This window comes from Ischnura elegans, chromosome 9, assembly GCF_921293095.1.
Source record: "Ischnura elegans chromosome 9, ioIscEleg1.1, whole genome shotgun sequence".
Taxonomy (NCBI): Eukaryota; Metazoa; Arthropoda; class Insecta; order Odonata; family Coenagrionidae; genus Ischnura; species Ischnura elegans.
In genome coordinates, this window is record NC_060254.1 from 67,538,495 (window position 1) to 67,551,633 (window position 13,139).

The 13,139-nt window shown below is 41.1% G+C and overlaps 1 protein-coding gene across 1 annotated transcript in view; it reads right to left on the reverse strand.

Moving 5' to 3' along the window:
• LOC124164947 (putative protein TPRXL) overlaps nt 1-9,311 on the reverse strand; it is a 754,627-nt gene extending 745,316 nt beyond the window's left edge. Inside the window, exon 1 of the mRNA XM_046542185.1 lies at nt 7,691-9,311. Coding sequence (XP_046398141.1) covers nt 7,691-7,901 — 211 coding nt within the window. The 5' untranslated portion in view covers nt 7,902-9,311. The remainder of the gene's footprint in view (nt 1-7,690) is intronic.
• Between the last annotated feature and the right edge of the window lie 3,828 nt (nt 9,312-13,139).

The window sequence follows — 13,139 nt, forward strand, 5'->3', positions numbered from 1 at the left end:
CTCTACTACTAACCATCGGCTCGACACTCTTTGTCATTTTCAAGGTTCCTGAAAGTGACCTATAGTGCGGTAACTATGGTTGGTGACGGAGTTATAATTAAAAGTGCGGAAAATACAATTTTTTGTTTAAATTTTATCATGGATATACGCTAAGCTATTTTTTTCCACGTACACCGAACCTGCATCCCATAAAACAAATATCACCCAGCACCCCCATTCTCTCAAACAATGGCCAGCGAAATTAATGAGCGCCAAAGAGGGAGCAAGAACTTGCCAACATATTACCACACTCCCGAACACTCAGAACCTTTCCCCGTATCTAAAGGGTGAGCGGGCTAATTTGCGGCATGTCTTCCGGGATGCCTCGGCAAAATTTTTTCTGCACCACCTATCCTTGCTCCGCTCGTCCGAGCGAAGATGCGGCCGCTGCTGCACCACCCCGTGCCTTGCCTCCCCTGCCAGGAGCCAGGCATCCCTAGTCGGCCAAATCCCCATCCGGCCCGTGGGAGCAAAAAATTCAGCTCGAGGGGCATTTCAGATATCCAAACGCCGCGTGCTCTAACCTAAGGGATCGTAAAATACCGCAAAACATTCTGTAAAGTTCAAGCCAGTACTAGCTAGTACTTGCATGAATCGCTCGCTCTTTGCAAAGGTTTTCATTTCTATCTGTAAAGAGTGCAGATCTTTTAGGCAAACACCGTGTGGATAACATCAAAGCTTTCACGATCAATAAGAGATTATAACAGCAGCGTTAGAACTCACTAATAGATTAGATGACTCGTTGTGTAGCCTACTAACTTATCTATACCTATGTCTTATCTATCTATGAATGTTTCTGAACTTTATTATTATTTCTAACAACATGTGGTAGAGTAATTTGTTAGTTTTCGTGACGTTTTATGGACCGTGTGGTGTGCATTTGGGAATCCAATTACATGCTGCATGGTTGTGATTGATCACCCTCTGCAAAACACCGTAGAGGTGGCTCAAAGGGTATTAAGTAACCTGGAAGATGAAAGCTGGTCGAAAGAACTTAAATGTCAGCTTAAGAGGAGGGATATAATAGGAAGCAATAAGGATGAATCGCTTTCTCTTTGTGAAGGTTGCAGTTTATTCTTTTTGCCAAGACGCAGTTTTTTAGTTAGAATTACAAAAGCCTAATATAATCGAGTGGAATCTAACATGTAAACTAGGTTTTGATTTCAAATCTAAGTTCTTACCGGTGTATATGGAGAGTTAGTTGCTGTTGTCTTAGTTGCTTGCCTCTAAAACTGTAGAATTCGTTTAAATGTATCAAGATTGTAGGTATTTGGAAAGTTTATTAAAGAGAAAATTGCATGATGTGGTGGTAATAGAGCAATAGCATATTCTTTGAGGCGATTTCTCGTTGGTTGTACTATGTCGCCAGCTGTACCTATCCAAGACTAGATTTGGGACTCCCAGAGAGTAGTAGCTTATGTTATTTAAAGACTATGCATCTACGATTTTATTTGCAAAATACGACGCGGACATAGGCTATAATTTGGTTTTATTTGGTATCACTCAATCCGTATGCACAACGATATAAATTTTGGTAATAAATTTTATGGTATAACTTGCATTGGGTTAACCTATGTGCCCGTCATTCACTCCGTTCAAGGATTATTTCATTATTTCACACTTTATATTTCCTTTTTCTGAGAATTCACGCACCAGGTGGATTGTTGCAGTGTGTATTCCAAGATTCTCCCGGATTTCCCTCCAAAACCCTACGATCTATCGGTATTTTTCGCATTATTATTTTTAATCCATCGGGCATTATTTTCTGTAACTAGTGTTTGTTCAAGTTTGAAAAATTGTGCACTGAATTTCCATAATTACCTGTAAACTTGAATATCTTTAATGCTTAAAGATGCTGATACACTTACAGCGGTGAGATATTACTCATAAGGAAAGGCGCCAAGTGGACCACGGCTTAGCGTTTCATCCGTCGCACCGGTTACTGCACTTGAAGTGGCACGCAAGCAGGGATCGGGCAGCCTCTGAAATGTCTCTGCCACAATCATCTTCCTAAGAATTACTGAAAACGCTTTCTTTAGGAGTAGGTTAATTTCGACACCGGGTTTCCCTCTTCTAGTAAAATTACAGCGTCGTACGCCTAAGTACGCTCATATTAAAATTTATTTAGTATGTATACATGCTGGCCAAGGCAGGGAAGTTATAGAAATAAAACCTAAACTTAAAGTAATTATTTTTCATTTAAATCCAGGACGAAACCGCAATATTCTTTTGTGATAACTCTTAGCGTCATCTACTGGTCTAACCAATCATTTTTGTATAATGTGGTTTACCTAAACTTCTCATCGCCTTTATCATGGATTTCAAGTGTTTAGTTTTTTTTTCATCCAAAAAACAATTCGAAGAGTTGTTGACTTTGAAATTTCCAATATCAATGCTCAATGTTTACTTGACCTTCCATGATAAGCTTTGCGTGAAACTTGTCAATTTCTCGAGATCCTCTCATTCCGTGGAAATTGAGGCTTCTTAGTTTTCTGTTATCTAACTGAATATTCAAAAAAATAACGCACTCTAAGCAGCGGCTTACCTAAACCGAGTCACCCCTAAGTGCATAGTAACTATGGAAATTCAGCATATGAAGGTACATTTCCAATTTTTTTTTTCAAATAATAACTGATACTATAGTTTGTAAAACTTGCTTGAAAAAGCAAGTAAAAATTATCAGAACACGAGCGCTTGAGCAGTGATTTGAAAATTTCATCTCATGGTACCATGTCTATGAGGATATTTTAGGAACGAAATCGTCCAATCTACATTCAATGCATTTCAAGAGGGATGTTGAACAGTCGAGTAGGAGTTAGGAACGGTGAGGGTACTCGTAAAGTATGAGGCTCTAGGAACACGTAAAATTAGATGTTTCTTCTCGTACTGCAATCGAGGGATGATTTTGGAGCACGTATCGTAGCGGTATGCCGGGAACTGCCGCATCAGCTCAATCGGTGTTCCTCACTTAGTGGACTTATACGAGCACCTAAACTTAACATCGTCTTTATCATGGATTTATAGCTATAAAATTTAAGATACAATCCCTTACGATAAAAAATTGATTTATGCTCGAAAAAAATATTAAAACTGAAGCTTACATCATCTCCTAATTTTAATTTCAGTTTCAATGGCTTTAGAAAATGGGGAGAAATCACAAACGTTCACGCCCGCACAATTATTTGCGCCATACCTTTATTTGATCGAAACTGATACTGGCTTAGGATTCAACAATGTTTGTCGCAGATATTATCCGGAGTTCCATTTTAACAGTACTGTTGAGTAATAAAGTCACTACCTTTGTTTTGTAGGAAACCAAAGATTTAGTTGAAAATTAAGATAGCATAAAATTCTTCAGAAAATTACTAAAAAAATCGATAAATATTCAGTCCCAAGTGTGAATACCGATGTTATTCAGTTCGGAACTAAATTCACTTACGTCGATGAATGCAATCGTTTCGGCTGCCGGAGACGCCAACGCCGCTGCAATGCTCAAAATTCCAGCCATATGTATGCGATTTCATTTTATATTCCAAGTGAGACAAAAAGAAACGCAATTTTTCAAAGCCCGCTGTTACCACTGCAATCGTAGGAAACATATGCTACCCCACAATCCGCGTTAAGAGAAGTCATTTGTGCATGCCAAATATCTTCCACACTGCAAAACAACCGGAGAAGCTCTTTGTCACATATTCGCCCTCCAATGATTTCAAAACGATGTGGAATATCATGATATAACGTCATTACTTTAAGTATTTAACTGCATTAATTTATTTTTTTGAAGTCCACATGATATTCCTTAATTAATAAACATTGCTTCGCCTCATTGGAACTTAAGAGATCATGTGAAACGCTAATGTATAAATTGTTCATATAGATCGTTTCCTTGACAATTTTCTGACCTTATTTATCATGCTGATATATTTCGAACGTAGATTTTCCCGTGGATATGTTTTTACACTGAAAATTGGATGGAAGGGATAAATTAAATGAAGTGCTCTCTTATAACTTGGTATAAGATTTCCTTATGAGTCTATTTTCGCATTTGTAAGCTTCGATCGAGTACTTGGCGGAGAGTCATAATCAATCAGTTTCATTACAAACATGAAACTAAATCACTCTGTTTATTTATTTCTTTTCATTAGGGATCATTAGGGTTACTGTAGCTCAATTTTATGAAATACTTCATTACTTCCTTTCAGCTGACTTTTGTTAAAGAGATTAAATTCCTATCTTGTCAATAATGTTACCACCACTCATGAAGTCAATTTAGAAATGATTCCTGATGTTTCGTCATGTAGTTGGAATTTTCGGTCGTGTAGCTTTCTAGCCATCTCTCTCACTCTGTGATTTAGCCTTTAGTTTGAATAAAAGTAACTGAAGCAGGCGAAATATAGTGGAATGACATCCTGTATGTATTAAGTACTCTTAGTTTGATTTGAATGGTGATGATAGACTAAGTCGCAGAAGTGACCCTAACAGAAATTAAGGGTATATGGGATAATCACTTCCCTGGGCCAATTCTTACTCCGATGGCTTTCTTGCGTGGGATATCCGTAGGCATTATCCGGGATTTGAACCCGACATCCTTCGGTCAGCGGAGCAATGTCTTTTAAAAAAGCATGAGCACTCCAAATGTTGCACAGAAAAAGAAGTATCCGACAAAGTTTGTGCCGCCACTATCGGTTCTTTCCTTTACGACGCTTTTCATTCCTGGGCAGAATTCTGGCAAGAGAAATTTAACACGTCGAATCTCATCTCATGGTATAAGCCGGGGATGGAATACCTGCTGTTTTCCTACCCCTAGCACAATTAACATCGGATACAAGAATGGCAGCGCATTTTATAATCATCGTTAAATATCTAACCTTATCTAATCAACTATTGCATCGAATAATCCCCAAATTTTTATCATCCCCTTTTCACTTCATACCTAGGTACCTCTCGTACAGTCGGGAAAGGTCCAGCAGTTCACTCGCATTTAGCAATCTGGGAATCAGCGCGATTTACACACGGGGCAGGCAAGCAGTGGATATTTCGTTTCCAACTTGTGCGGCGAAAGAATGAAGGTGATGAGGTGTGTTTAAAAATCTCTTGTCGTGAATCGGCCCTTATGATACTATACCATAAGGAAGGAAATGGATTTTCTTGCAGACAGATAGTGGCGGCGCAAAATTTATCATTTGTAATAACACATTCGTAATGAGAATGAAAAAAATTAAATCTTAAAAAATCCTATCTCAACATCCAGGGAATCACTTGTCCACTACTCGGGCCGAAGCGGGACCTCACGCTCTGGCATATCGGGGGGGACTTTCGGGGCGCCTGGCGCCTTTCGGGGCGTACTCTCCGACAGTCGGTGGTACTAGGTGGGTGCCAAAAGTTATTTAAAAGTCTGCCACTTAGTTTTATGAAATTGATTCCCCCATAATACATGCATAGTTGCGGCCCAGTGAAAATGCTATCTCAACCTCTAGGAAACCATTTCCCCTGACTCCGACCGTCGCGGTCCCTCGCCAGCACCGGCATATTAGCCGCTCTCGGTGCGAGCTCCCTGATGGCCGGTGATGCAAGGTGGATGACACAAGTCATTACGGAAGCCTGCCACACGATTTTATAAAGCCTCCTGAAATACCTTCGGCGGGTGGACAACAGCGAGTTCTGGCGAAAAATTTAGCAGATGTAAAGGAAATTTACGAGCATAGCTTATTTTTGAGTTCGCAAGTTTCGATCAAACATTAAGCAAATCACTGCGACTGAGCGTTAGTAAATGTGTAATCATCAGATTTCCTCGAATATCTCTTAATTGAACGTAACATTATTATGTCAAAATAAAATTACCTTTCCAGTCAAAATTTCATATCAATTTAAAATACAATTGAGCATGTTATTAGCACCTTATACCATTAGCAATGATGTTTACTTGTTTAGTCATTGAAATATGCAAGAAACGTGTTCTTTGTCTTCATTGATTTAATGTTTACGTGAATATGACGATTTCCCTCAAAAACCAGCTAAATACGATTTTGTGGCAATTCCATGCATTTTCTTGATGCCATTTATAATGTTGGCATTATCTAATCTTGCTGTCTTGGGAATCATTCTACACACAATCAGTATTGTGGAATTACTTTCAATGATATAAAATATTAGCGCCTTTAATAATGTTTTTAAATGTGAGTAGGAAACATTTATCACAATATCCGCCTTAGGACTCATATATATGCATCTTCCTTTTGTCAATTACATACGCGGACTATATCTGATTTCACTTTCTTTTGGAGCATAAAATTCATCATAAATATTTTTAAGGTGTAAAACTATAGAAAATCTCATTAAAATGTACAACCGTGGCCATAAAATACACCTTGGTTATTAAAATGTGTGCCAGTTTCGCACGGATTACTGCTAGTAACTCCAGGGTTCACTCACCGTAAGTTCTATATGTTAAAATCCGAAATAATGCTGCAGCTATCTACAAATTTTTACCACATCCGACGGGCCTAGCTGATTTGAGTCGTCATCAGGGATGGGACAAGGACGGATTACATCTCGCTGTCCAATGGGGAAATACAGATAACGCGGGAATTTTTTCCTAACAGGGTGCATGCCTGATGGATGGAGCAAGTTGGAGAAATATCCCTTGTAGAGTAAATGCCTGTAGAATACAACGTAAGTCTTTCAAGTATGTACCCATGCATTCTCTTAATACCATAAAAAGTTGAGTCCTTGTTAGGTCTTACTCTCTCGGGAACCTAGCGAATTCGACATGGGCCGACGTTTGCTTTCTCCATCATATTGACTCTTTCGTGGCGAACAGTCCGAGAACCCTTGGTTCTTTTTTGCACAGATTGCAAGAGTACTCAAAAATCCACTCAATTTTATGAAGTTTTCTTGTATATCTTCTTTAGTGGTCTGGCAATGACGGACTCTGTTGCAGTTATCGTGGGTTGGATTGAGAACCCAATGGTTTTTAACTTCCTATTTTCAAGTTTAAATCAATAATAAAGCGAATTGCTCAGATTTATGCAGAGTAAAATCTTCGTTTGCCTTATCTTCGACCCTGAGACTTAGTAAATTACACGGAGTTTTAACCAAGGAATTTTTTTAAGTATCGGCACATTACTGCTTTTTATTATAACTCCGGTTTGAAGTTTTTTTATTCAAAATTCTCTTTTTATGCTCGAAAACCAAAATAAGATATCTATATACATGCTTAAAGGATACAATAACGCTGACAAAACATGTTGAAACCTTAACTGTTATTGATCTGAGTTAAACGTATTATTTTTTCCCGTAATTTTGAATCATTTACTTCTTACTTATTTAATTATTAATTATATTCATCACCCCAATATCAACACTAATAGGCCTTTCGGTGGGGTATATCAATGGACTATCGCAGGCATTCATGCCCTGGATATGGGCAAGCTACCCAGGCGAAACTCGAACCCGCGACTTTCTGTTTGGCAAGCAAAGTCTGTATCCCTCCGACACCGAGGCCAATGCCATTCACTTTTGCTATGTAATCTATAGTCGCAATCTTAGTCCCATACGGAGTATACATCATTACCAGCTCAGGCTGACATTCGTTCGCTACGGTGTTAGGGTCACTTTTGTGTCACGCATCCCGATTGATATTTGTGCTCACCTTTTTCTGCGACGGAGGTGACGACGATGAGGTGCACCAGAAGAGCCACGCCCAGCAGGGACAGCGCCCTCGTAGCCGCGCGCTGAACCATCGCTCCAGGGGGATGAAGCACCGAAGACGAAGAAGTAGAAGAAGAAGACGTGGAAGAAGTTGAGGAAGAATTAGAAGACGAACGCCTCTGGGACGCGGCACAGTGCGGTCCCAGATACATGCGGAGGGCCGCAGTCCTCCTAGCAAAAGCCCTCCTGCTATCACTGGTCAAATCACTCGAGTGGAACCAAAAAAATGACCGACCCTAGTATAGTATACACGGAAGTCACCGATATCGAAGACCACGCAGTGTCGTTCCTCCACGTATCCGGGAGGCGAGAGAGACACACGGAGCGTGGGCCTATCCCTTGTACTTGCCCATATCACTTATCACTCACTTTCCAAAAGTGGATCGGACCCATCGCACACGGAGATATTGCAGAGGGAGCCCGATAGACAAGGGAAAGATGATGAGCCCGCGGGAAAGCAGGCTGCTCCCTCCGGGAGAAAAACTGAAGGACTCGGGGAGAGGAGGGCAACTTGTAAGCAAATATGCAGAGCAAGATGCCCTCTGGAAGCCTCACTGGAGAGACGCGGCAGTTGAATAATTCGTGTTTCCGGGAACATTCGTGTTCGTGTGGGGGAAGCAAAGCACACTCGTGGGCAAAGGAAACTTCCTCGCTTTCCCGTATCCCGACACTTCCTGCTGGAATTCAAAGGAATATAAACACTTTGGGCTTTGATGAACAACCACCACGCGTATGCCGTCTACGCCCGAGGGAAGCCGCCGTCACAGCTGCAGATGAGTCACATACGTCGGCACTTCTATCCGCCGAATTTCTATTAGTGACTGCTGTGCACCGCGACAGAGGATGAAGGCGGGCTTCGCAAGGGAGGTGGACGCCTGGCGTTTATAATGCCATCTCCTCATCTCTGGTCACTACTGCCTAAGATGTATAACATATCGGTGACACTTCACTCGACATCATAATAATCCCCAGTCGTTTTCCATCAAATTCACTTTTCCCTCTCCATGGTTATCTCCAGCTGGAAAATTTCCTCAGTTTTCCATCAAACAAGTTGACGTTACAACGGGGGAATGAACTTAGGTCTCCTGATACAAGCACTTTGACTAATGACACACACACACAGATTCAGGAATTTCAGTGATTTCTGCGTAGTTCGACGTGTTCCTTTTAAAAAATCATGACGTGGGGAGAGACTCTCTATGATAGAATTCGGATGGCTGTATGGGGATGGAACTGGTACATTTATACACAAAACACTCAGGAATCATGGGGAAAATTTGGAGCGATCATTTACTTTGATCTCGGTTAAAATTAATTTACGAACGGGACATTAAGTTCCAGTTGGGCCGGGAGACAAAAAGGATGGGGAGTAACAAACAGGAGGATTTACGCGAAGCTAGCCTTCGAGAAATTGATAATTACGGAAGAATTTACATTCAGGGTTGTTATGGGGAATGGAGCACACGGTGCTAATAACTAGCGCGCCGACGAAGCGATTCGTCGGCGGGAAAGGCGGGCACGACCACGCGGGAGCGGCTTCGACGGCACCGGAGCACGGCGGAGCGAAGGACTATCGGCCGGAGAGCGGTCTGGGCCCTGACTGCCCCTCCAAACCCGCACTAGCGACGCGCGCGCCGGCAACACACAACTTTTCCCTCCCCCACACGCCCCCCACCACTGATTCCGGTCCGAGCGGAGAGATGTCGCTGCCGACGCCGAATCCAACCCTCCCCACCACAAGTCTTCTCTCATTTGCTCCTCTTCCATCCCCCTACCCCCCCCTCTCAACCATAATATTCGTCTCCCCTCACCCACGCACTATGGGCTACATTGAAAGAACACGCTATGGTGGCGATTTCCTGGCAGATTATGTTATTATTCTATTATAGTTAGCAGATATATTTTTTCAGAATCATTTTCACAATTGAATTTAAATTCACCCATAATATTCACCCTTTCCATTAATTACGTGAGCTGATTTTGGGGATTTCGTATCCCCCCGAAATCTTTGTCAGATATTGTGAGAGATATCGTGAGATTTGTCTCGCCCCCTAACTCCTTTCTCTAATCTCGTGTGTTATTGGTCAAAATGCGTATCATCAGTGTAAATGCGTTAATATATGCTTCATTACGCTGGAATTGTAGACAAATAGTTTGCGCTATTGTTTCTACTTAAGATTCATGAGATCGTTGTCTAGAATCACATTTTACACTGTTTCTTGCGGAAATAAATTACGTGGTACTTGAGAGGACCACACTTCTCCCCAACGTGGAAATGGGTGAGAATCGGCTGGACCCCCTCCCCCGTAGCGCCTCACTAATGGATGCTCCCTAACCCACGCACTAAGGGCGACACGGAAAGACTGAAATACACGCTGCTGTGTCGATCAACCGGAAGATTATGTTACAATCATTTTATTATTTCCAGTAACAAATTTTATAATGCATAACCAATCAGTGCCAATTCAATTTATTTTATTACATTCAAGGAACGTTTGTTAGAGATATTAACTGAGCAGCAGCAGAAATACGTGATCGTTTATATGCATAGATTGTAATATTCCACAACTTTCTTAAGATTTACGACCATCTTTTAACCACTGCTTATCTCCATCAATATTTTCAATTATTTTAGATCGATTGGGTGGTCAATAACTAGATATGCAATAAAAAATTATTCATTCATCTCTTAACTTTTATTCCACGTTTAATGACTGCTAGTGGCGGATCCAGGATAGGAACAAGGGTAGGGGGTTAAGTGGGGGTGATCTCCCAGTAGTAGTGGGGGTCCGAACAAATTCACCATTATATCTAGTGCAAATTGGATACCCAAGTTCCATTGCCCCATTAGCCCACCCTCCCAATGATCCTTCACTAATGGCTGAGACAGTCAATGACACCTGCATCCGCCCCTGTCTTGACTTGGCAGAAATCTGAATTTTCATGCATCAAAAATTTAAAAAATCGTGTAAAAATGTAGGAGCCCAACAATCCGAAAGCGCTCAGCTGGCAGTAGCCGGAGTATAAACGCTTGGAGAGTTGGGGGTGAGCGTTTATGCTCCGGCTGCTACCAGCTGAGCGGATTCGTATTGTCAGGCTCCTAGATGAACGAATTTGATTCGGTGGGCGATTGTTGAGCGTTTTTGCAGTAGAGGTATTGATATGATGGTGTTTATGTTGCTGTCGTTGCCGAAGTTGAGATTGATTTGTTGATGAATGAAGAAATGTTTGTGAATTGCGCCAAGAAGACAAATTTGCACAATGCCTGTCCATGGGATTACCAACACGTGTCTGGGATTCGAGTCTTGTTGAATGTTGAATCTGCAATAATTTAACTTTCATTCGCTCTTTCTCTTACTCTGCGCATACATATGCCGTAAATCAAGGTACTCGGAATTAGTCACTTCTCTGAATTCAAGGGATCGAAATATCATATCTTCCATATTTATTTCCCAAATGCACCAGGAGTCTGTTATTGTCTAGATCGTTTCCGGAGTTCACAACCTTGATATGGAAAGCTGACAAACATTGTTTTCAGTTTTTGGGGATTTTGAGATATCCATTGCAAACAGCTCCAAAATAGTCCATCTACCGAGGAATTCAAGAGGGTAAATGATAGTTACAATTAGGATCGAGGTGGCAGCTCATGCTGGAAGCCCTTAGTACAGTTCTGACTTCTTTGAGAATTATTTTTTAGTTATTGAAAACTTTGATTTAGGACTTAAACCGTTATGTTTCTAAGCCCGCAACATCTTCTTGGATACTCTTGTCTCAATCGGCTTGTTAGGCAGAAATGGAGTTTACATCCATAGCCATCAATGTGCAGTGACCAATGAACGACATGTAAGGGGCAGTAGAGAAACCAAGTCCTGGTGGCGATTGGGTCGACCCGCGGGCGGCGACCACCGACCAGCAAGCACCCAGGCCACAGCCGCGGTCACCCGGATGCGGGAGCGGGTCACCCGCATCCACCCTAGTGACGACGGCACCCACTCCACACCACCCGGGGGAATGGGGTGGGTGGGTACATGGTTGACTGTGATGCCGTAATCATCAACGTATCTGAGGAGACAGTGTGGCTGGAGAGATATATAAAGAAAGGGAGAGTGGTAGTGACCAGAGGATGGGAATGTCTTCTTTATTTTTTGAGCATACCGTCAATTTTTTCATTTTTCCTACTGCCGAAAACCCTGTTTATTCCATGTGATACCTAATAAAATGCAGGGTGTGTATTTTAAGTAGTGAAATTTGATTTATTTAACCCTTACGCAGTAACGGATACAGAAAAAAAACCCAAGGGGGGGGGCGCAAAAGGTATTTTTAGCTACCTATACTTTTATCGTGATGAAAAATAATCAGGTTACATGCAAAATTTAAGATAGTTTTATTTAAAATCATTATACGCGTGTAGAATACAATGCTATCTTATGATATAAATAGTTACAATTGTGGTTCTGCAATGTTCGGCAATGCTGGCAGCCCCGCAATTTAAATTGTTTTTGAAACTTCAATTTTCATTGGTGGGGTAACTGAGTTACCCCGCATAGCTGATGGCGGGAAGAAAAAAATTCCTGGATATATGAGTGCTGCTATAAAAGTTGAACGCCAATAACGCCAATATTATACACGATGGCTCCTTTTTTAGGTCTTTTTTTCATAACATGTTTGTTAATGTACAGTTAAAATAGCAAAATATGAAAGATTCCTGCCGTTTCGCGCAAAATCAATGTAAAAACCTAACCTAAATTTTGCCAAATATTTTTTATAAATTATACAAAGCAAGATATTATGTAATTTAAAAAATATCCATGGAGTTTACAGGGAAGGAAATACAGGGAAGACTAAAATAGAACACATAATTTATGAAATATAAATGGGGTACCTGAGATACCCCACACATTCATTCGCGTAAGTTTTCTAGGCACAGTCACCGAAGGGCTAAAGAAATTCACTAGCATATTGCTAAGAAAAACTGTAGAATGATATAGGAGCGCGTTCATTTTGGTACTACTCGATAGGGAGAAAGAAGGACATCACCGCCAGTCTTAACTCTAACCTTACCTCCTCCCCCTGGAAAAGAGAAACAAGCAATCACTTACGAACACCAAATACCGCAAACATACAGAGTGACTATTTCAACGAATGAAAATAAATTAGCTCAAAGAATGTTTTTATTTATATCGCTTTAAAAATCTAATATTCACTCATGCATGCCACTTCAGCATAAACACAATTCTTCAGCGATATTTTCATGTATCATGCACTCCCTGGTAGTAAAAAAGTGATTCATCCTTCTGAGCATGCATGCAAGCCGCTTTGACAGTATCCAGGATTCGTAGGAACCTATAATCTGGCAAAATCGTCGTAGAAATTCCCCAACCTTCTTACAG